This window comes from Sipha flava, unplaced genomic scaffold (assembly GCF_003268045.1).
Source record: "Sipha flava isolate LNK unplaced genomic scaffold, YSA_version1 522_pilon_pilon, whole genome shotgun sequence".
Lineage (NCBI taxonomy): Eukaryota > Metazoa > Arthropoda > Insecta > Hemiptera > Aphididae > Sipha > Sipha flava.
In genome coordinates, this window is record NW_020273480.1 from 343,192 (window position 1) to 370,494 (window position 27,303).

Genomic DNA, 27,303 nt, shown 5'->3' on the forward strand with positions numbered 1-27,303 from the left:
GTGTGTGTGTGTGTGTGTGTGTGTGTGTGTGTGTGTGTGTGTGTGTGTATGTGTGTGTGTGTGTGTTTATGTTTGTAAGTAAACTCTGTTAATTTTGTAAACAACTATTATATTTTTGTTTCAGCCGGTTCGAACATTGTGGGCAAATTTACTCAAAGTGTCAGGCGAATAGTGCAAGATGTCAAGGACGAAGGAACAGCCAGTACGTTACAAAACTAATTAATATGGATAAGACCGGGAACGCACCATCGTAGTATAAAATTAACAGTAGCACAGTAGTAGTTAGCGGTAGAAATACTAGTTTTTTCTGGTCTTCCAAGCAAACGCAACGTTAGAAATAACTCTCACGGAATTAAAAAAAAACATTTATTTGCTTGATTTTATTATTGTAATCGGAATCTATCCCGTGTGCCGTAATGAGTCCGGATGTCCCGTTTTGAAACTAATTTCCGCCTGGTAGTATGTACATAGGTATACGGTTCTAAAGTGGAGAGCTGACATTATGCATGGCTTTTTACCTATTTTTACATAATCGAAATCGTGCACTAGCTGGAACAGAACCAGACCACCGTTCGCGCTCCTAAGCGGTTCGGTAGAAAAAAAGTTATGGGAAAGACAACTGACGACACGTTAGTGTCCGATGAGTCACGTTTCTGTTTCAGAAATTAAGTATTCGTTCAAACGGACACCACTCTTCTTAATGGCACACGGCGTGGACGCAATTTTCAATAAAAAAAACTGTATAAAAAATATGTGAGAATTATTTAAAACCATCTCATTTTCCCGGGACACCGTGTTGCAGTACTACTAGTATTAGTATTAGTTGTAGTGAAAACTTAAAGTGTAGCGAACGATGGTAAACGGAAGAGACTTTGTTGTCCGGAAACGGGGATTCCACCGATTTTCGTGGGAAATAAACACGGCGATCAAGCGCATTGGGAACCGAAAAAACAATATGAATTTACGTTCGAAGGGTGGTATGATTCTCTGTGAAACAATAAAACGTGAGATTAAAACCCTTTCGGTTGGAAGACGCGTTTTATTGTATGTTTTATTATACCTAGTAGTCTTTAACTCCCTCCACGTCTCACTTATCCAGCTGTAGCTCACAGCTATCCCACGCGAGGGTGTTTAAATACCTTTGTAATCAATATTAATTAGACGCGCTGATTTAACCGCAATTCATTCCGCATCGTAATTAAGACCTATCAAAAACATATTTTTAAATTTGAAAAAACTTAGTTGAATTATTATTTTTTTTTTAACGATATTGTCAGTGACATAATCCTGTTTCTGAAAAATGTTTACAATTACTGCGCGTTCGTCGAGTTTTGAAAATTATTAAGACTTACGATATTATTATTTCATTTTTTTATTTTTTTTTATTTTAATTATTTAGATATTCGTTTGATATTGAGAGTAACAAAAATGCAGTAACTATATGAACTGAAAAATAACAGGAAACAACAATCACAATATTGTATTATAGGTGTTACGATAACGACTTGATGTAAATAATAATAGACCAATAATATATAGTAGGAACGATAAATATTTGTATTACGTGAGATTGTATTTTAATTAAATTTCAATAACAATATGACGTAATCGATTCGCTTACCATATAATGTACACAAGAGATAAAATTAATTTATATAATGCAGTAATTAAAAAATTATAATGGGACATGCCTATCATAATATTATTGTCATAAACGCATTATGCAAACGGTTACTGTAGAATAAAAATACATCACTGCCTGCTGCGTGAAACAATATTAAAATTTTTCGGAATTCTGGAAAATACATTGTTTTATATTCACTAAAATATGTGTATTTTGGCATCGTTTTAATTATTTACACTTCTAATAATTTAAATTATTTTTTTTTTTCAATTAATAAGAACTTTAACTTTTTAAAGCGTTATCTAACCTATTAATAAATAAGTAATAAGAAGTGTTTTTATACACCATTATTGTAAGAAAAAAATGCTCTTTTACATAACTTGTTAATTACATAGTTATTTCGTGTTATACGGGCATTACGAGTGTAAATGAAAAAAATTACCTTCAACCGAAAAACATCTTGAAAGTACATAGGAAATAATTTCATTACAAAAGATGGTATTATTTTATTATGGAAACACGTAGTTGAAACCGAATATAAAATAACCGTACTCCAAGAGGTATCGGAAACTGATCCTAACCTATCTTCGGCTTTAACACGATTGCGCTCGTCTTACCTTTTTACACGAAAAAAACGTATAACGATTAGGCTACAGAAAATGTCGTGTATAATATCTGCAAGAAACGCAACACAGTTGTATACGACTTGTACAACACAAAATATGAGTGTTTTCCTTTTAACAATTTTCAAATTCCCTAATTAAAAATATTCGACGTGATTGGTGTATACAAATATTCAGTGGGATCAATATTAATACGTCGGAATCGATGAAGCATCGAAATATGAACACATGGCATAAAACATTTGTCGTATATTTTTTTTTATACTTTATACGATACATACATTACAAAAAAGTATTATATCCTTAAATATGCCTTCTTCTTTTTACATAAAAATCTATTGAAATTACAAGCATATATTCATTAAAAATATTGGTTGAATTTTCATTTTCATTTCAATTTTTAAAAATAAATGCACACGATACTATTAAAAATATTTTTCCAAATAAGACAATGATGGTTTGTATATTTCTTTTATTTCTTTAAAGGTTTAAAAAAAATCAAATCTTCTTATTAAAAGAATACAAATCATTGTTGAAAAAATATCTATGATTAAAATGTTTTTACGATTTGAGTTTTATATTCAACTATTTAATTAGCAATGTCTTTTCGTGTTTAATTGTATATACTCCTATCGATAACAACGATTATTTAAATTATTACATAATCAAAATACATAATTTTCATATACATTAACAGCTCGTATAACATAATATGTTATAAAAATATTATATATAATAATATAATACATAATACATAATATTATTATGTTTCTAGTCAAATAATGAAACTCTTAGAAATAAACTTGTTTCACTAATTTGTAGCTCCAGCTCAAATGTTATTGATTTTGAAGAGCATATCGTGAAATCTTGGTGCTTGAAAGAAATACATGTACATGTCAATGTTTCATATGTTTTGTACTCAATTCATTATTCAGCAATATCGTTTACCATAAGAAAGAGTTTTTTGGAACAATAAATTTCGACTGTATGGAAAACGTATAATTTACAAATCATTCGAAAAATCAACGGTGGTGTTTCGCAATTCGCTAGACGAACTGCAATGGAAAACCGAATATGGCCTAACTAAAGGATCCATACCACACGCGTGTTAGCTTTTTCAACAAACGGCAAGAGACCCAACACACCAATTCAATAGAAACAAAACGCCATGCAATACTTTAAGAACCAATACGTTCCTATTTCATTCAAACATTAAAAAAAAAAAAAATAACTTTCATATGCTAATATGTTCGAGCTATCAAATCGCGATCCCATAATCGTTCAGTGGTATAAACGGCAGAACCATAGCACTCGTATTCTGCGTTGCTAATTTATTTACACCGTTCTAATAGTACAGCTTCTATGACATAGTAATCAAATCAGCCATACATGCAGAGGACTATGATTGGTAATAAAAAAAAAGCGTACAATGCAATGTGCGTGACATTCTATTTTTCTTGGGGGACAGTATAGATTCCCCTGGGTCAGTAAATAATAATAAAAGCGTAACAGCCTCTGTTAAAATTATTGGCCCATAGGATGGCCCATTTGGCTTAAAAATTATGACACGACCGATATTTATGGTAATATTCAACATAACGTGTGAATAATAGGGTGTGTAATAATTTAAAAAAAAATGAAAACAAATATTTAAAAATAATGAAATATCGTACGATTATTATTATAAAAATAATTTATTACAGTATGAAAAAAAAACAATAGTCATAAATTGTAACACATGCGTGCGTAAATCTCGAAAAATAATGAAGAAAGCGTCTGATCTCTAGACATCAATGTCCAAAACTTAATTTTAAAATCTTCTATAATAATATGTATTATATTAATAAATAAATAAATAGTGTTTATATATTTATATAAATGCTTAGCTTGAATGTCACGCGCCAAAGGTACAAAAATGACATATCCATTTGTGCCCAAATTAAAATATGCATACAAATAAACACGAATGATTATGAACAAAGATATTAATAATGTTATAACACATAACTGCTCATACACTGTTTGTATGACAATCTATTGTAGTAAGATATTAAATTCGTCTATTAAGATTAAACGTTTGAAACTTTTGAACGATATAGTTCTAAATTTAATATCCGTTATTTAATATCTATTAACTACGGTACAAAGGTACCCAGGATTTTGGCACTTATGTCTTCCACCGACCTGGAGTATTACTGTATTTGAAAAGTACATCCAGTATCGAATTAAAAATTGATCATCAGGTGTAAACAAAGTCAATCAAATCGCGACCTCAAATTCGTTAGTATTAATAACTTATTATTAATATTTTCATTAAATTTTTTATTATTTTATTGATAATATACAGATTATATTATCATTAAAAGTATTATGTATGTTCACTGTACTGTTAACATTGTTCAGAGTATATTTTTACATGGATATTTCAAATATTTGTCCAGCTCCGGCTAAGTTAAATTACATAAGATATAAATAAGTTACAAAATACAAAAACAAATATTTGTGAAATCGATAAATTATTTTAGAATAAGATTAATTTTAATTAAAATAAAACAAATATTTTTTTCGCCAACATTATTATATTATTATATTTGTACCACGTATAACAATCATTAAAATGTGTGGTCTCGAAGATTTTAAATCCGACAAGCGATAACCATAAATACTTACAATACATATTTATTACTGATCGTTCTCAATTTGAAATAGTGCTTCAGAATCCAAACACTTAGTATTACATAAAACCACACATTGTAGAGACGATTATTATTATTCAAACAATTTAATATTATACGTAATTACGTGGCTGTCATTATGTTAATAAAAATGTAACCATGCAAGTGATCACAAAAATATGCAAAAATAATATAAATATAAATAAGTAAGAGTGCATTGTGTCCCACAGTTTTAAAAAAAAAAAAAATTATACATTTTTTGTTTCTTAGTATCGCAAGAAACGCGTAGGATAATAATATTATGCACTGATAACAGATATATTTTAGTGTTCTTTGCGTAATATACGTGTCTAGTACGTTTGATACATATTTTGATCTTGATTTAACCCGATAATATTTAGATGACCTCATATCGATCAATCACTACATTGGAGCATATCGATCGGATAATTTGAAATTAAAAAAATGAATATATTCAGATATATTAATTATACACAGATAAAAAAAAACAAATTTTTGCATAGGATATTTGGTTGTCGGCGTCATCGTCGTCGTTCTCAAAAACGAAAGCCAAACGACTAAAGCATATCTGACGTGAAAATCGATACTATTATCAACATCGTGGAGTTCCCCGAGGATTTTGGTCACTGGCCATGTCCCCAGAAAAGAAACCTCCCCGCGAATCTGATGCCTGTCCACCAATGATAACCGTACGGACGGAAACATTTTCTATATTTGTCTCTCTCTCTCGCACACACACACACATTCACTCACTCATATCTATCTCCATCTTTATCATTCTCTAGAAAATAATAATAAATTATTTACCTGTTAATACTAGACTAAAAATGATGAACGTGCTACGATTACAATATAACAATGTCACACGAAGCCGAGTTTTTATTTTTTTACTACAAAATGAGCGAAAAACGTATCAATTTACATAGTGCTATTTCACATTTATTTTGGTTTAGCAGTACATATTAAATTTTTCGGTCTTTTTTCCCTATAATCGCTTTACATAGCCTTAAATGTAGGTATGAGTATAATGTTTCATATTTTATCTTACTATTTTTATTAGATCACTATGTGGACATATGGTACTTTAAAAAAGTATATTTTTCCAAAATATGAGTTTATTTTTTTAAAAAAAAACCTCCTGACATGCGTTATTATATTTGTTTTCATTCAAACATAATAGTTTATTGTTTCATAACTAGAAAATGCATCAAGGCATACCTAAAGCTATATTTTATATCATATCAAATATTCAAATTATTGTTACTATCAGCTATTTATTTTTATTATTAATTTTATAAATTCAAAATATGGACTATATTATTATTTTCTGATAAATATTGAATGTTATTCATATTTTTAATATTACTTCTCAAATATTTACTGTAAATAAAATAAATATTGAATTTGAATAAAAAAAATGTATAATATATTGTTCTACTATAAGCGTTGTTGAATTATACATAGTTATTAAACTAGACAATCATATTTTATGTAATAACAACTGCCAACTGTGTAATGCATTAACGCTCTACACTAATCTTCAGTGAGAATCGTTTTTGGAATACCGTCATTGGACTTTCAAGTGTACACGAATGTCAAATAATTCGTGTTAGAGGATGCCACATATACATAACACGTGTATCCGACATACGAACGTATATCACAGATAATCTACGTTCAGTAGTCCCAATTTTGTCTAGTTAGATTTTATATTATAGTAGACTGTAAGGGAAAAAGCATAAGTTTTTCAAGAACATTTTATGGAACATCTATGTCGTCTTGTAATTTTTTTTACGATATTTTAATCATTTTTAAATTATGAGCTGATAAGAGTAGTAAGATTTTTTTTTTAACTGTAATATTCAACCTACTGATAATTTGCTTAGAAATTAAAGTATCGTAAAAAACTAGTAAGTACGTAATGTTCTTCCGTTTAGATAAGAAATTGGATTGCTCTTACGTGAAAGCAAACCACAAAAAAAATCGATTGTACCGAACACAGATTTGCCGTATTGCACGTTTGTAAAACCCATACACGCGGGTGTGGTCCTGTGCTCTTAACGTTCGGAAACAGCCAGTTCACTTCAAGAAACAGTGCTTTCAGAAGTATTTGGTCGGCTTTTGGTAGGCTTCGCGTTATGCACGCATTATTACAATGTACCTTTGACGTAAAGCGGCACCGACGGTTATTGAAACGATATGACCGGGAACAATACACAATAGTTCGTCTGTCGTAAAGCAACGGATTCTAGATTTCAACCATTTTATATCGCGTTTGATTTGACGAATTTATATTATCTGATCGACACCAACGAGCCCTTTGGAAGATCAAAACAAAACCAGTCGTGCAGTACGCACGCAATACCATACTGCTCCGTCTGCTGTATGCTGTACGTATTATTATTACGTTATATCGTATCGAATATTTAAAATTGGCATTTTTCAGTTTTCTTTTTTACCGCGGACGAGTGGAAGAGAAACGGTAGCGTTGACGAGAAGAGGGGGAGTGAAAGATTGGGATCATTATAAAATATACTTTTTAAACTTTTCCGCCTCGAATATTAGTTAAAATAATAACAAACATTTAAACTCTTGAATTATTAAATTTTATGCGCGAGCTTCTTTTCGCTCGCAAAGGTACTTAACTCACTTTTCCGTAAAAGTTTTTTTTTTTTTTTTCCCCATCCGAATACGGAGTAATACCCTAATAAATGAAAATATTTAAATTTATACGCGGGTTTTTTTTCTCTACTCTTTTTAAGCTTCAACACGTTACGGCCGAGCTTAACAAGCGTTTCCCGGAGGTGGTTTCGAATAATTTCCGGAATTAATAATTAATCAAAATACGCGAAGAAACGAAGACGAAAGACGCACGTTGCTGACGCGCTACCACACGGGCGTATCGGATTGGCCTCTGTAACAGATGCAACGCGACCAACGTCTCCAATGCGTTCGGCTTAAAGTGGCTTAAAGTCCTAAGGACGCGTCTGTAGACACGCGACTTTAATTTTAGCTGTTTTCCGTATTTTTAAATGTAACTTATTCTCAACACCACTGTGCGGCTAACGACCGCTCAGTAGGCGGTCAAAACGCACGAGACGCGTGACCGATTATCATTGACTTGTTGGTCCAATTTAAAAATATTGATTTCTAAATTCCATATAATTTTTAAATGTCTTCAAGAGTATGTTTTACATTTGGAAAAGATTCTAGGCTGGCTAATCATGTGAAAGCCATCCATGCCTATTTGATTTGCAACACAGTACTTATAGAGAACACTAAATAAAGGAAAACGTACGGGAAGACATATGCAAAAATTTAAACAGACCATGAAGATATTAATGATAAGGGATATGAGAATATCATATAATAGTACGATAAAAATGTACATTATAGACCTGTCGCACGTCTCTTACGGCTACGTTTTGTAGTTGTACAGAATTCAGTCTTGCCGCAAAAATTAAAACCAGTCGCGCGTATACGGACGCGTTTTCAGGAATCGCACCTTAACGACAAAGACGCCATTATTGTGCTGTCGAAAACCGTTATTGACCATAGCAGACCGTATCGGTCCCATGGGCGTGTTTTAGAGAGGGGCGAAGGGGCGATTTCCCCCCCTAAATCCGTATTTAAGGAATTGATTTTATGTGATTTATTGACGAAATCAAAATACGCGTGACTGTGAATACTGAATTGGGCTTTTTGTCGGGTCAATACTTAGTGAAAAATTAAATAAAATACAAACGTAACTTTAAAAACACAGACAGATATTAAAAAAGAACTACGCAAAATCAATTCCAAGTGAATCCGGCATTAGATTAAAAAAAAAAAACACAAATATTAAGGATTCACCTGATTTAAATATTAGCAAAAATTTTACTTGTAAATTTTAAGCCTGAATTAAAGAAAACCTTTTAATCGCTTCCCTTCCTCTAGAAGTAAGTCTAAATATACCCCTGATAGGTCTTCCGTGTTCGTCTCGTCCCGGCACTCCACGTGAATCGGCTTCAGTGCGATCCTTAATTTCGTGTCGTGTCCGTATTATGAAAACGGAAAAAAATAAACAACACAAAACCGACGTTAAAAGACCGTCATGCCCGTGCACAAAGCGCAATTGTCTGTGTCCGCGGTAGAACGAAAGTTTCGCTCGTACCGTTCGAATGGATTTCGGGTTAGTTAACGTACCGTGGTCGTAGAACAATGTGCATTGTCAAGGCGCTGCACGGACTAGCGCGCGGAAACACGGTTTCGCGGGAAACGCTCGCGGTGAAAACTCTTTGGCTTTTCAGATTTTTTTTTTTTTTGTTCCGTGTACAACTGGTGCGATTTTTTATTTAATTCAAATCGTCGAACAAGGACGTCGGTTTATTATTAAATCGCAACCGGAAGGGATTCCGTACGTAATACCGTTCATAATACGTACGCGTTACGGTACATGTACAATTACGGTCTAACCTCTGTTTAATTACTTTCGTTTAGCGAAATTATTATCCGCTTAACGATTTTTTTATGGAAAATAAAAAGAAAAAATAAGCGTATCCGTTTAAATAATTAATTTGGTTTTGATTGTATTGTTTTTCGACAACTTTGAAACTATTGGAATTTATAGAGTACATACACTTGTAATGTTCTTGGATAAAAAAAAATTACCTATAAACGGGAACACATCATTATGCATCATTATCATAATACACCTATACTAACGTATTATTATTATTTATTACTGATATACAGAGATATAATATTATTTTTGCAAAATATATAATTATTTTAGATTAGTATAATATAAAACTGTAATATTATTGTTATTCACGAGAATTTCGTACGGTAAAAACGAGTTATTTTTATGATAAAAAAACAATTGTATTTATTTTCAACGAAATTTCAAATTTCAAATTAAATAATTAAATAATATATATCAAGTACATTTAATAAAGGTTCAACTACACATATGCATACGTTTATTTTGATAGGAAAACGCTGTTCATTAAGCATTTTTCTCATATCGTTCCTTCGCGCTCGCGTATTTCTGTGATTTTTTACCGCCTGATATTTATTATACGAATGCGTTTAATTTTCTCGCACGACGACTCCGGAATTGTTTTCTCTTGAATTTTAAAGTATTCGATACGAACGTCAGCACTCGTCATCCATTCGTCACGAAGTCACTTCGTCAGTTGTCGTTAAACTCTTCACCCCACTTCCTTCTAGACGAACCAGATTTCAATCATCGGTCTCTCCACGCGTTTCGACCATCGGCAGCGAACAGAGACGGAAGGATCACGAGATCCCAAGCCATTTGTTAAAACCCATAGCGTTACATTATTGAATCAATGTGAGCAAATATATCAAACTTTTATTCTACTAGCTTTGCAAAGCCGTCTTCTAGGAGTCTAAAAGAATCACATCGTATTATTCCACAATCGGTGACGCCCAAAAAAGCACTTTGATAATAAATTAGCAAAAACATAAAAACACGGCTAAAAGCACTTCATCTAAAATCAAAACTCTCTGTATACCCACTTTCAATGATATCAGTCCTATTATGAATCCAATAATATTTGTTCGAAACATAATTTACAACATGATACAATTATTGTATTATCGTTGTAAGTTCTAAGTGTGAACGAACTATGACACCAGCAATCACTACCTCACAACGGTGTATTTCACAATTGCGAATCTAGTTGCGGTGAAACAAATGGTTGATTAGTAAACCATGCCTAATAGTCGGTTAATCGGCAATTCGTAAATGTGCGGTAACGTTAACTACATGAGAATCAAAGTTAAATGTCGTGAACAATCTTGGTAAAAAAAATGTCTACAGCTATCAGTTATCACTGGGGCGCTATTTCAGACGATTATATTTAACGACATGCTATTAACTATCAAAGAAGTGTTTTTTGTATTTTTTTGAGCAACAGCCGTTCCAATAGCCGTCACATCCGGTAAATGCTTACCGATAATATTATCGTTACATCTACCGACTGACAAAAAGTAATGTATCGTTAAAAATACTTGTACCTCGAAAACTTAAAACATTTTCGATTTAATTATACTTCAACAACGTTAAGGTATTTTTAATATTAATTCTTTCTACGTACTATTTTATTCACGTTACAACAATATATGCTTAACTGAAAAAAAAATAATATATCTGTACAATGGTTTTGCTAACACTTGCGCGGTCGATTATTTCATATTGGTCATGATTACTGATCACGATTTTGTTTAAATAGCATCGAATTACATGACTTAATCAAACAAATCAGTATAATGTTATTTTACTTACTTTAAAGTTCTTCATCCGCGTTTTTTTAGTAAAAAGTTACGTGACTGATCCTTCTACATTCCCGGGAGACATGTGACCGTGAATGTTTAAGATGGTTCGCAAGTGCAAGCTAGACGAAAGAATGTCTTCGGGGAAATTTTAAATCCTCTTGTTGAAAGGTTCGGCCGCTGGAAGTGAAGCAATCCTTAAACCGACGAGTTTCTAAACCCTAAGAATTCCGTCCCGTGTTATTTTCATATACTTCAAGTGATGACTGATGTACGTTATCGCGTAGTCCAATAAATACGGAACAGTGAGTTGCCACGAGAAGAGATTCGTGTTCCTGTAATAAGATATATATACTTCGTCATCCGTGACCTTTTTTTAATTTCTTTATGTATTATTGTACTGCCTGCCAGTGTTAATTGATATTTGCAACAAATAAAATACACCATTACACTACTCATTATCTTAGTATCAATACGCCTAATATGGTCGGCATCACATTTAAAATGATGTTTTCAAGGATTCCGGTTGAATGTGAAATGTTTACCTCCGCCGCCTGCCCGTCGACGGTAAAATTATTTGACCGCCACCGACCTTCGTGCGGACATCGTAATGATATTATGGACCCGGGACGTTTTAAACGGAACACACCACCTACCCTCCGGCGCGGGAAACCGGACAGGAAATTAACTTCGCGGCAGTCGGACGCGTGCGGCGACACCATGCCCGAACGCCGAGGGGGTGATTTTATGACCGGCAACTGGCGTTCATCGCACAAATCTTTATCTCCGAATGCCGCCCGTCCGTTGGCGATAAAACCGAAAAGGTTTTTATGTGCAGTCGTAAACGGGAAAACGTCCTACATCCCCGTAATCGTGGCCGCATAGTATTCGTTTGTCCCGCGCGTAACTTTCGAACAAAACAATAATGTACTATATGATCGGATAGTTCCGCATTACGTTAAGTACCTACAATTTGTTGGCATGAACAACGATTCGGAGGAGTAGAAAAACAAAATAATAATAATAATAATAATAACGACGATGATAAAAATGTTAATTGAGCGCTTTAATTGCGGTAAAACTATTACGTTGGATGGAGTCCAACGATGATTTTCAGTTGTACTACGCTATTATAACAATAATATATACGTCTGAATAGTGTATTATTTTGTCTGTGTTCGGTAGAGCGGCAAACTGTCACCGATAAATAAATAATAAAAACAATATTAACAAACGCCGGTTAAGATATTATATTTAGCGGATATGCAGAATATATGTACACTTGATCATCGTTTGGGTCATGATCGAAAATCGTTCGTTCATCAAAAACCTCCATAACTAATAGCATATTTCTAACTAATTATTACTATCAATACAAACCGAAAGACGTTATTGGTTTTTGTTTTTTCATCATGAGCATTTGGTCGATCGCACACCAAAAGAGCAAAACTGTGATAGACAATGTTAGCCATTTTTGTGTTGACTAAAAACAATTTGTTTTTATAAAGTTTACACTACCTAGACAAAACACTATTATACAAAACAAAAATCCATTGTCATCATGTCATCTGATGAAGATGTTGCGATTTGCATGTGGTACACATTACAAAATTTAGAACAGAATTATAAAAAAAAATTCATCCTTGTCTCCAAAATCATAAATGGATGGTCTTATTTCCACTAAACTTACTAATATTTCCCCATCAGAACCCATTATGTGATAAGTATATAAAAAATATTATTAAAAATATATATTTGTGAATAACGAAAAATATGGAAAATCAGACAGTATCAGTCATGTCTAATTGTTTTTTAAAGCAAAAACGTTTTGTTTTGTCTATATCTATCAGTGTGCTATGCAATGTTCCCTATGTATCCCTATGTTCTATTTGTAACAAACCTGTATAAGGCTGACTATCACTTTCTTTTTTTTTATTGGTATAGAAAATTACAATCTGTGAAGCGTTACACAATAAGCAATTATGATAATAAAAATACAACAGTGACATGAAAACTTGAATAGGAAGTGGCCCACTGGCCACACCTACAATATTACTTACTATTTGTTATTTACAATTTTTTTTTTTTTTATTAACAACTGTATTACAATAACACAGGATCTAGTAGGTCACGAGGCCAGTCCCTGTTAAGGCGGCGAGTGGTATTATTTGGAATTTTTGTGGTGGACATTTGATGAATTAGTGGATTAGGATGATCTTTTAGTTTGTTGTGGAATTTTTTGTAATGTTTAGTTGCTAATTCTTTGACAGTTGGTAGTTGAAGGTCTTTATGAAGATTTTGATTTGTAAAGTACCAGAGGGCATTTGTGATGATTCGTAGAGCTATTGATTGGAAAGATTGTAATGGTCTAATGTTAGATGGTTTGGCAGGTCCCCATATTTGTATCCCGTACGACCAAACTGGTCTGATTAAACTTTTGTATATGAGCATTTTATTTACTAGGCTGATTTTAGATTTAAGGATGGGACGAAGTAAATGTAGCCGGATATTTGCTTGTTTACGTTTAGATTTTGTGTGGTGTGACCATGTCAATCTTTTGTCTAAAGTTATGCCCAGGTACTTTGTCGAAGACTGGATTGGGATACATGTGCCATTTAGAATAAGAGGAGGAATTTCATTACGTCTTAATGTGAAATTAACTTGTACCGATTTAGTCTCATTGATTTTTATCCTCCAATTGTTGGCCCAGGTAGTTATGAGACTTAAGTGTGATTGTATATATTCAGAAGCTACATTTGCATCAGAGCTCGAAGCTAGGATTGCCGTATCGTCGGCGTAAGTTGCAAGAATAGTATTGTTGGTTGATGGAATCTCCGAAGTGTAGACGTTGTAAAGTAGGGGCGATAAATCACTTCCTTGAGGGACACCAGCTTCAATTGAGTGTGATATGGAGATGCTGTTATTAATACGTACGGAGAATAATCAGTTTTCTAAGTAGGATTTTAAGATAAGATAGTAAGGCGCAGGTAGAAAATGTTTGAGCTTAAAGAGTAGGCCATCATGCCACTCGGTCGAACGCTTGGGAGATATCGAGGAAGACTCCTGGACAAAATTGTTTTTTCTCAAAAGAGGTAGATATGTGATCAGTTATTCTGTGTATTTGGTGGATAGTGTTATGTTTAGTACGGAAACCGAATTGAGTTGCAGGCAGTATGTTATTTTCGTGGATAATGGTTGTAATACGTTTTAATAATAGTTTTTCGAATAATTTACCAAATGTAGGTAACAGGCTAATTGGTCGATAGGATGTAACTAATTGCTTGGGTTTGTTTGATTTGGAAATCATGATGATAATTGAGTGTTTCCATGTTGGAGGGAAATGTGATAGTCTCAGCATGGCATTGAAAATATGGGTTAACAGAAGTATTGATTTTTTTGTAAGATGTTTAGCTATTTTATTTGTGATTAAATCGTGACCTGGGGATTTTTTTTGAGTGTAACTTGTTAATTTTTGAGAGTATTTCAGATGGAGTGATTGGCTTGGCTGGTAGCGATGTTGGTAGTGGTGCATACAAAAAAGAATGAACTGTGTTTTCATGGTTACTGTTTATTAGAGTGGGAGGATGTGGAGTGAACTATCACTTTCTAACGCAGTTTTGCTCTTTTCGAGTGTGTATTCGATCCCGAGAAAAACGAACAACGTTTAAAACGTGCGTGTGTTTTTTATTTATTTGTTATATCTGCATACACGGTTTCGATCAGAAAGATGAACATCACAATCTTGAGAGGTTTCTTGAATTAGAAAATGTTACCTGGTCGGTATTTGGAGAGGAAATGGGTAATTTTTTGCATTTATTGGCAATTTTCCAAATAATCGAGATAAACAGAGAAAAAATTACAAAATAATTCAATCGAGATCGAATTTCGAACTCGACACTGCTTAACATTTTGTCACACACAATTCCATTGGAAGTAATTTCATGTTAGAATTTTATAGATTTTCAAATTTTCGAAATATTTAACCAAATTTTTCATTTTAAATGTAAAAGAGTAACAATGACCGTTTAAAAACAATACAAATTTAAAACATTAGTTGTACATATCATGACGGTCACAGCACGTTTTTCACTTTTATACATCAATTGAATCATCGCGCGTAATTTATTACCTTATATAATTTTTATTACTCAACGCAAAAGTACTTGTATACTATATATATATATATATATATATATATATATATCACGAAGAACAATATGAATCTTGCTAGATTTTAGAAATAATTGAATATAAAATTACAATAAGTACATAATTGTTTAAATATAATATAAACACATATTAATAAATAAATACATAAAACTAAGTTCTTGTATCTTAATGTTGTGCAACGATTCATTTGCGATAATTATTTTAATAAAAAAAATAATTAATACTTTTTATAGTGTATAATATATAATTAAAATAATCTTACTTCAGGGGCTTAGCTGTTTTTTATAGTTATACAATCCTGCTCAGACCTAATCCCATCGACATGTCTATTCCTCTCGGTTCGCTTATTATGATCGATGACAAGTATATATTATTCATGTATAATCGCTAAACGTACACGAGATATTCTACATGTTATACTACCGTAAACATTAGTCAATGGAATGGAAAAAGATTAAGCTGTAACAACGCACTCTGACTGACGACCCGTGTAAGTTGTAAAACAACTATAAAATGTACCTAGCCCCGTTGTACGGTGCACGATCGTTTACTTATATTTTTTATCGCGCAGCAGTATTAAGTGTAATCACTATTTAAATAATTCAATTAAATATTTATATAATTTTTAAACGCCATTCAAATCACCGCTGTACCGTAAATGATCGTAATAAAATTATGACGATTCATTAGAAATACTAGTATGTGGTATTTGGCGTTTGTGCAACGATATAAACCTACGCCTACATCAGCCCATAATAATAAGACTTGTTCATATTTTATGAAATCTTAAGCGATAAATATCTATCGTAATATTATATATTCATACAATAATACATGTAGAACCGTATAAGCAGATTATTTTATTATTACGTATTACCGTCAACGTAATAATAAGTAAACATAAAAATGTAAATATTTCGTTTGTATCCTTTACGGTTTTATGCATAATACGAGAAAAATATTTTAAGACATGAAAAAAAATCATCGAACTTGGAAGTCAATTTAAAATATAAATAAGATACAAACCATTGGGTAATATTATTTAGAACATAAATATCTTAAACCCACAGAGTTTTATTTTTTATCGACTAATAGCGACTAGCTTAAAAAAAATATCAAATGTGATGTAAAAATACCACTTATTTTTCGTTTAATTAAAACTCTACTCTTTAAGTTAGTTACTCTTTAGTTAATTACAATACCGATTAAAAATATACCTAATGACAATAATTACGATTATTTGTAAACATTCCTACGGAGACTTTTCATTTAGTTTTTTCATCAAAAATAATAAAATATTTTAATGTTACTTATAATATTATGCTCGTTAAAATATTCACGTGCTGTTTTCAGCTCATAAATAAAAATAATCTTATACATGTTTATTTATTCTAGTTATTGCAATGTACGAGTACCATAAATATTTATTATCAAATCATACTGTATTGTTTTCAACTAAACTTCTCGATATAAATGAGCATGTACTGCATGAATTTTGCATTCGCCTCTATATTGCATTATGTTTTAGCTCAGATTGATAGCTATAGCCGATAAAGCGTTTCTACGATGACATATCGTTACAAATGCATTTGAGATCAATTTAGTCACATGTAATCCGTAAGCACGCTGTTCTCACATCGTGTCTCTTAAAAATTTACTCGAAGACGGTTATTATTTTTTTTTCACGAAGACGAAATTTCTACGATATAAAATTAAAATTAATTACGTGTAATGTACAATCGTCATAGGTGTATTATTAAGACAAAATTATGGCGTACACGGAATTTAATCCATTCATTTTTTAAATACTATGAGCCATGTACATCTAGATCTTCATAAATATTTTGTTTAGAACATTCAAAGAAAAATGTATTCACTCTTACTCTGTCTTAATTGTATTCATAATGAATGGCTTAGTGATGAGTTCCACAACGAAATAAAAGTCTAAGCGATTGTATTTTTACTAAAAAATTAAAATTAATTATTAAATAAATTACAATTTTTTTTTTTTTTTTTTTTTGATTATTAATTGTAAATTAAATAATTAGTACAGCGCAAATAAACAACATAAAAAAAAATCAATCCAATCGTCCTTGTCAACCTTATAGGAGTAGCTAAGAAAGTGATTTTTTTTTATATTTCTATGAAAATATGATGTATTGATAGAATTTCATCTTAATACTATGATTCTATTCTTAGCCACATTCCTATTTCAAAAGTAGTTTAAAATGTTTAAGCCACATGCACAAATAAACATTATAAAATGGAATGTTATGTGATTGGTGATAACGGTTTACTTCTCTCCTTCAGCTTTAAGCCCAAACGTGGCACCGCAAATGTGCCTCGTAGTTGCAATACATACTCTCATGGTCGTAGAGATTTAAGAAAACTTAGTGCAATCATTTGTTTTCCGACCTTCATAACTACTGCAATTCAAGAATTAAACACAGGCACCGGGTAAAATATTTCAGGGTATGTGAAAGTATATAAGCCGGTAAATCGACGCACGTTAATGAACTGGATTTATTAGCACAAGCACGATTTCCAGTTGAAACAAAAAATGTGTATATAATACATCCACAGCAATTGACTGATTCAAAATAAACAAGATAATAATATTATAATTAAAGTGGGTGCTTTATAACTGAATTTCATTTCAACAAAAGTTACGCGCTTTGTTGAATAAGCTTGAATTCATTTCATGATAGAACTATTTTGGGAATGCGATTTCCGTGAGAGACGTCGGAACGGGTCTCGTTAAAAGAGTCTAAAATCCATGGTACTATCTGCACCATCGTGATTATTTTGGATCTCTGTTGATTTCATTGCTACTCGTTCCATGAGAATGAACATCGAATTGAACATTGAAATTAAATCCGACAGCTTATAAGAGCTGATTATTCTTTAGATTGATGAGATTTGATTTAAAATCAAGGATACTACCGGATAAATTATGATTTTTACTCATATTATCTTCTGACTAAGCATAGGTTTCGAAAATAGTATTCGGGACCCGTTAAGAAGAATTCCGTTGCTTTCCAACACTCTGATTTTAAAAAATTGAAACAATGGCAATAATATTAAAAGCGTTGAAATTAAATACAGTACTTAAATCTACAAATGCACGTACATGACATACACTACATAATGAAACACATTTGAGAAAAATAATTTTAACGGACTATTTTATAAGTTAAAAATACTGTAAATAGCTTATTCGTGTTCCGGATAATGATTTACCAGACTGAAATGAAATGTTTTAATGAACTATTATTTAAAGCATATTATATGTGAAACTAATATGTGCTACTAAAAAGAAATATTTTTCTCATTTATTTACTGTGTGCTATATAATACAATTTTATTTACCTAAAAAAAAGAACAAATCATAAATCTAAAACACTGTAAATATAATTGTACTGCGATATATGATTATCAAACAAGAAAATAAATTAAATTAAAGATGTATTAATTATTAAGTACAGTTATATATATTATTTTTCAATTTATGCTCAAATAATATAATGATGCTAAAACAATATTATATTTTCAAAGCATAACATGAGCAATAAAATTTAAAAATTATTCGTTGTTTGAAAACCCTTTATAATAGTTCTAGAGTAAAAATAATGATGAAACGAAATCGACTACCTAATAATCCTAATACTTCATTGAGAAACTCAGAAAATGTAACGTGAAAACACTTTAAATCAAAAACATTATTAAATCAAAATCTACAGTAAAATTGTTCGTAGTGTAAGCCTTATATTTAAGATTCTATGCACACCAAAGGACCTATAATAATGTATACGAATATATTGATTGTACAATGATTTTTCCTTTTTTTTTAATGCATTCGTTAAAGGCCAATATAAGGTTTCAAAAACCACTATAGTTTGACATTGAATATAGATTATAGCTACTTAAAATGGTTTTTTTACATTTTTCTATCATGATTGGATAATCAAATTGTAAACATGATTGTAAAAATAATGGTTTTTAACAAAATCTTGAATTCTAAATGCATTCTAATTAGTTATTTAAAAATAATTGATTATTCAAAAATATATGAACTAAATACAATTAAAAACGATATAATACAATTCAATTGTGCGACAAAAAATTGTTTTCATAATTGTACATTGCCATTTTATTGAATACTTATATATGACTGTAGTATTAAATAATATAAATCTTAGTCCTGTGAAAAAGAATAAATTATGAATAAGTCGATAAATAGTTATTTTTTTTAAATAATACATATATTTTTATTGTTTTTAAATCATTTATTTCCTCCAATTAATTTGTACTTATATTTAAATAGCAAAATAAATCTATTGTAACGTAAAGAGATAAACTAAAATAAAACTAGTTGTCGAGTAAATAATCCTTTTAATTTAACAAAGTTATTATTATTATAAATGTAAAAATAATGTTATGACATAATATAATTATTATAGATAAATTGTTTTCACTTAAAAATATATTAATAAAAGAATACTTAAATATATATATATATGTATGTATATAATAAAATTATTTTGAAATAAAAAATAAATCAAATAAAATAGTTTTAGTATACTTTATAGTTTTATACATTATTGATTATAAGGTTTTTTTTTTTGAAAAAATTTAAACAATTATTCAGAAAAATTCACTTAAATAGTCATTACTAAATTTATATGATTAAAAGATATGACCTTTTTTATAAAGAAACACAAAAAATACTTTTGCTTCATTTTTCTACCATAATAAAAACCGTAACTGAAATAATATTATGTATTAAGAAATATTTAACAACATTGAATAAAACGTCATATTAACTATAAATATAATAAAAATTTTAGGTGGCCAGACAAAGGAAGAAGTCATAGAGACGAATGAAAGATTGAGAGCAGTGAGAATTCGATTGGAAGAGTCCTATGATACAGCTAAAAAGTCGCTAATTACGCTAATGACTAAGTACACGGAGAGTAAGTCTACGCGAAATGTCTTCCAAAGGTACAACCTCCTGAAGGCCATGATTAAGGTTTGACTTAACAATTTTATTTATTTTTTTTATTGCCATTATTATTATTGTAAAATGAAATACGCTTTTTCTCTCTCAATATAAAAAATAACTAAAAATAAATAATAGCAAGGAAAAATATATAATTGTCTTAAAGCAAAATAAAAAAAATGTTTAGATCCACTTACAAAATAAATTCATTATTAGACCGTAAAATATACCTATTGACAATTACTATAATAACAAAACTATTACTTCGGTATTCATTATCTATTGCCAGGGTATATAAACATACAGCAAGCGATTTCAAGCGATCGTGTCTCTACAATTCGATATTTTGTCTGTGTTGGCAAATAATAACAATAATAACAATAATAATACTAACAATACCAAGTTACTTTGTTGTTGTTGTTGTTTTCTTCTATTGGTTTGTTTTTGTTGCTGCTACAGGAAGTCATCCGATTGGAAACTCAATACTGGACGCTGGTCGAGATACCCAAACAGGAGAAACAGGAGACGGTACCGTCATTTGTACTAAGGGCGTGTGGCATTGTGGAAAAATCTCAAAAGTCTGGCGAGGGAGTCAAGTCGGCGGCAAAACTAGCTGAAGAGGATGAAAAGAAACGAGAACGTATCGACAGACTTTGCGGTAAGCGTATTCAGAATACCTTTAAGTAACACTTTTATTAAAAACTAACATACAATGGCATGCGCTTTATATACGATGTGACTATGTAAAACGGTACTCATTGTGAAAAAATGCGTTGTTACCAGGGGCGAAACTAGTGGGTGGAAAACGGGGATTCATCCCCGGGCGTAAAAATTCCTAGTTCAACCTCTGAATATTACTCAGTATAATTAAATAATGCGAGTACATATACTCGTACACACTTTTCATCAAAAAAACGGTATACTTCTATATCCGTAGAATGATACCCACTCATAGACTACAGTTATATTTGTATCTATGTTGTTGTGTTCAACGAACCGATGAAATGTTTTTTTTTTTTTTTTTTATATAAAGTATCTTTTGATTGTTCGTTTTTTCTGATCGACCCAACTAGTCGGTCAACTAGAAACACTGTAGTAGTACGAACTTCTGAACACATGTTAAACCCTGGTAATTGTAATAAAATCATTTTTCACAAATATTAGACAATTTTTTATACATAAACAGTATACATATTTATATAAGAATTTATCCACGAACTTCAAAACTTTGAAAATTCTGCAATTAGTTAATTTTTTTTGAAAGTTTTAAAATAACTGCTTTCATCCGATGTTCTAGCATATAAAAAATAGAAATATTGAAAAATGCATTAATCGTTACGAATAAACTCGTTTTCCGTTGACACGTCAAAACCGCCAACTATCTTACTGTATATAAGAAAATAATGAAAAACACATTTTTATAAATTTGTTGTTTTGCATTTATTATCGTCCGATTCTCAGGCAAAGTTCTCGAAAATTCTCATGATTACTAATTCGCCCGCGTCTTCAGTACATTGTTTGCATTGTTTCTCTACCAGAATTAATCACAGAATCACCTAAAAATAAATAATAATCACCATCGATATTTGACCATGTACGCTTCATAAATTTATGGTACTCTCAGTAAAATAAAAATTAAGTTAAATTTTCGTTGCTCTCTTTGCAACATCAGCTCTTATTGCGTATATTTACAGACGAATACTTTATGGAATATAATATTTATAGCTTTCACATTATATTCTTAGGTGCGATACGTAAGTGTACTCGTGTTTAGTCCGGAGCATTATCGATCACAACTTTACTATTGAAAACACCAGTTTTAGTTCAACATATTATTGCTCCTATTTATGTACTCACTGTTAGGTATACAGTGATTTAAAGTGTTTTCTTCGGTTTAAATCTTCAAATCAGTAATTCGACTTTTGCACCAAATGCGAACAAATGTTCATGTTTTCTTTTCTCGATTTGTATTATCTTAGTAATATTGTTCGGTTAAAGGACTTCGGTTAAAAGATAGTTCAGAACTTTTTTTCCATACGTACTAGACATGAAAAACAAATATTTTCAAGACAAATAAGATTACAACTGCTGAACCACTACTTTTAAAATCGTTTCAAAAAAATAATCGACTTAAAAATCTGATTGTTGTATTCATTATATTATTATTGCTTATATGTGTGCTCAACTCGTTTACTTTATGTAAAAAACGACGCGTCACGACGAAGAAATGCTCCAAAACATGTTCGCGAAATCACGTTTTTATTTTTTACAGTTACCGATGGGGGTATCAAAAATATAAACTGGAATGATATATTAACGAGCAGAAATATATGTTTGAATCAAATAAGTCCATAATAAAATATATAGGAATTTATCTTCGTAGATGTTTTATAGATGTTGTAAAAATAAACGTCAAACATAAAGTAAAAATCAGTTAATTTAAGTATTTCAGAACTTTTCCGTGTAATAAACACGCACGCAAAGTATGTAAACAATAATAATGTACAACTTATAATTTATAAATTCGAAATCATTTCAAGGTGCATAGTATAATTTTTATTTGAAAACCATATAATAATTTCGATCTTGGTGGATTTCATATTGATTTATTGATTCAATTGACTTATAACCAAAAATTATTATAGTTTACAAAAATATATGAATTGTAGTTTATCTGGTGGATTTTTTACTATTGAATAATCACGTAATGTGTTCAGAATCGTATTTTTATACTTAATCATCGTAGATAGATAATTTTTTTTTTTTTGCAAAAATAAGAAAACCTATTCCATATTCATCGCGGAAAATGTTATTTAAAATATAAAATATTTTGGAGTGCATATAATATGTATAAGATATTGATTTTTGTTTCATATAGTCACACAAGTACACACAAGACATTTTTTTTATTGAAACACATATTTTGAACATTGATTATTTGGAAATGGTTCTTCTTATTCATCGCTGAGAGTTAATTCTTCTGGGAGTAATATTGTTTGAAGATTTTTTGAAGTTTCTTGAAATACGTTAAGGACTTAAAGAGAAAGTGTTTCGCAAATTCAACGATTCTACAAATGTCTGATCATCTTCAACGAAGTATTTTAATTTTACAACATCTACGCTCGATTCTATATCAGTCATCAGTAACGCATTTCCAGCTGGCTTTAAAAACAAGTCGGAAAAAGTTCAAAGGGGTTTTGCTTTGTATGATTGCCAGATTCTGTATAAAGCTGATATAGCTGGAAATCCATCAGAGAGATAGCTTTTTAAAGTAGATTTCCATCGTCGTATTGCAGACGGTTTCGTGATAATGTATTATTCATTTTTAAGTTTATGCATTTGAAAATTGAATGTCCCAAAAACTTTATAAGTAAAAAAACTTAAAAACTTTCGAGTAAAATTGGTTTTAAAACTAAAATTTTTTAATGTACGTATAATGTTTTAATTTTTTTTATTCGTTTCGCATTAACATAAGTACTAGAATACATTATGGTTAAATTATTGAATACGGTGTAATTAATTGGTACAGACTTGTAATACGTGTGTGTGTGTGTGTATGTGTATGTGTTTGTTCGGGTATTATGACATCGTTCGCTTGTGGTCATACGGAACGAGAACACAATATCAGTGCTGAATCATTAACAAGCCGTGATGATATAACAGTCCTCCGAAATAATAAGTAATCCGTTTTGTAAATTTCGTTTAGAAGTTATACAACCGAAATATTCCATCGCATCCAAAAACAGAAACAGAAACATCAACAGCTAGTGCTCGTCACAATGATAGCGATAGGTGTAATAATATTATACACACATGCTTACCTTGTCCGCGGATGCCACGGCTCCCTCCAAACCGTCCATTATACCAGTGGGGCACCGTTGATTTAGGGGGTTTGTGGTCGTGTACGAAGTGTAGAACTCAAGCATGCAGTCTGACTTGGGTGAGATTACAATGGGAAAAGAAACGTTTCGCTCTCGTCTGATAACGTTCAAAAACCAATGCTATGAAACTGATTTGAATTGCTCGTAATTAAATTGTTACAAGCAACCGCTATAATACGTATCGCGATAATGTGAAAAGTATTGTACGTAAAAAAAAAAAAAAGATTAAAAGAGTTCAATCGATGAAATATCTTTACAATATGTTTTTTGGGGAAATTTGTTTTCATGATATAATTATTATATAAATTCAAAATAAATCATAATTATAATTTTTTTTTCTTTGTAATCATATTATACATTATTCGGCGGCGGAAGTGGTCGATTTGACGACGAAAAATAAACCCCGTTTATCGCAGTTCCGGCAACACCACCTACATGTTTTACTTGCGGCCCGACACAGGCCCAAGAAAAACGTCATAAATGTATTAAATATATTATCACGCACTACCAATCGCGAATTCCATTAGTGGTCCGCCGTGTCAAGTGGACTTTTTTTTTATCCTAATTCAACTCTCTACCCTTCCCCCCCTTAAAAAATAACAGTTTGTGTTCAAACGATTTTTGTCGTCTTTCTGGCGGGTCTGTATAACAGTTGCTTTTAAAATCCAAACTCTTTTCATACATCAAATTATATGCAAAAAGAAACTACTTTTACTTTTTATCTTATTTTTTTTTTTTTTTTTTGTAATATTCTTACGTTCGAAAACTTTTTTTTTTTGTGTGTGTATATCTATCTCACAAGTCTGTGCACAATTTATGTGAAATAGATGATGACGGAATAAAAAATTGACGAAAAATATGTGTTTCAGTAGTACATTGTCTTTATTTACGTTTTCATCAGATACTGATACGACTATGTTATCTTGTACAGATTTTTCAGAGAATTTATTTTTTATTTACCAAATGCCAGTTGATAAAACGTAAAATAAGATAATATATCAAAACATCGTTGCAAATTATAATATTTTCATTTGTTATTATAATATATTATTTATAATTTAGCTTTATTTAGTCAGCCGAAACCACATATTATTATAGTTACATCATTCTTACTTGATTGATAACATTAATTATACAAATAATAATTTACAATAACCTTAGTTATTATTTAATTATACGTGAGTATAAAAATTATGGATTAGAAATCATGCTCGAACTAATAAATCAATACTTGGATAGAAGACGATAGGTAAATTAGATAAAGCTAGATCTCTGTAAACCGTTTTGAAATTGAAAAATTGCAATACTATACAATATTCAATGGTAATATAATAAAAATTTTGAAACAAAAAAATTAAATTTACTGAAATAAATTCAGAAAAACGTAGGAAACATTTAGTTCCTCCCCATCCGATTCTAAATTTTATTTTTACTATTTTTTTTTTTTTTTCAACCGATTGTTCGTTGGCTACGGATCCCATCCTCTGCGTGTTTAAACATTATTTTTGCGTCGACCTTCTCCTACGTACCCCTCGTAAATATTATCCCGGATTACGCGTAAACGTTGCACTAATAAATTATTTAAATTTAATCGGTGACATTTTGTATACATATAAAACTTTATATGATCAGATTACATTATTGGGCATTGTAAACGAACGCAGCTTTTCGAACGAACGCGTTCACCCTGCTGCCCGCGTTTGCGTAACGTGAAATATTCTTTAAATCTTCGCTCTTTGCTCGATTTTTGCGACCCGGTGATAACGCGGTTAATTTCCACGACAGCTGTCACTACTGACTGACACGTATCCCACTGACTAGTATGTTTCCATTAAAAAACGAATAAAAATGTAGACATATATATGAATAATAATATGCTCCGCAATTTAAATGTTTTAATACGTCCACCACTGCCGGTGAATGATAAAATCGTTTTAAATATTATTGCTATAATGTGGCTGAAAAAGAATTGCAAAGTAGTTCAACACCGTAAATGTTAATACGACACGAGTTTCATGTTAAGTAAAAAGTGGTTAGGTCCACGCTTGAATCGTACGCAATGAAAAGAACCGGGACTAATTTAATACAAGGACAAATTTGGCAAATAAAATTAGTTGTATAGGTTGAATTTAACATAATTTTGCTGGGACAATATCACACGGTCGATCGATAAAAAAAAAAAAAAAAAAAATTGAATAAACATTAAATTCATATTTTATCAGGGACCCGTAATTTTTAGTTGTTCCGATCCCATGAACCGGTAATCCAGGGCCTGGACATAACCGTTGCCAATCACTGATATACAAAAGTGCTATAGAATTAACACAGCAGTAGAAACAATATTAAATCTATACGCGCCGCACGTAAAACATAATTCTTATCAATCCGATTCAAGAGTTGTTTCCGCTCTCATTGATAAAAACGCTGTTTGCTAATGATCAACGTATCCAATTATTAACCACGATGTTAAACGAGCACATACGCATGCACTCATCTATCGGTGGGTCCTCTAGTTATGTTGACTTCATCGGTTACGCGAACGGCTTTCTACCCGCTGTGCACTATCTGAGCGTCAGCTTATGTTCTGCGGTAGTAATACTAATACCATCGGTTGTCAGACGACTGATTAAAATCGTCTGGCAAAACCGAATCAAACAGATATTTTCCCATAAAAATCGGAACGTTGTATAGTATACGTTATAATGTGCGGCTGCACACTTCCGTCGCTAGGTTTTCGCTTTCAGGCGATTATTTCGTTCACTGCGAGCTACTGAAACAAACTGTCGGATGCGTTATGGAAACAATTATCCGACGATGGGCACCGGGAAGGACGTGACTCGCGTAGCCTGAAAATAATAACCGAAATTACATCACGCGTGTCGTGTAACATAGCAGGCGCGATCCGTTCATTTGGGACGCCACTATAATTTTCTGCAATTATTATGGCACAACCGTCGCGGTGTGTTACGATGTACAAAAAACGGATCTACACATGAGTCATGCAAATCATACAATAAACATACACACACAC

At 31.3% G+C, this 27,303-nt stretch overlaps 1 protein-coding gene across 3 annotated transcripts in view; it reads left to right on the forward strand.

Annotated features, from left to right (window-relative positions):
• Nucleotides 1–27,303, forward strand: part of LOC112690832 — a 242,408-nt gene that overhangs the window by 209,105 nt on the left and 6,000 nt on the right. For all 3 annotated transcript variants that reach the window (XM_025564927.1, XM_025564926.1, XM_025564924.1), the window contains 3 exons: nt 125–202; nt 20,240–20,421; nt 20,851–21,049. In XM_025564927.1, coding sequence (XP_025420712.1) covers nt 125–202; nt 20,240–20,421; nt 20,851–21,049 — 459 coding nt within the window. The remainder of the gene's footprint in view (nt 1–124; nt 203–20,239; nt 20,422–20,850; nt 21,050–27,303) is intronic.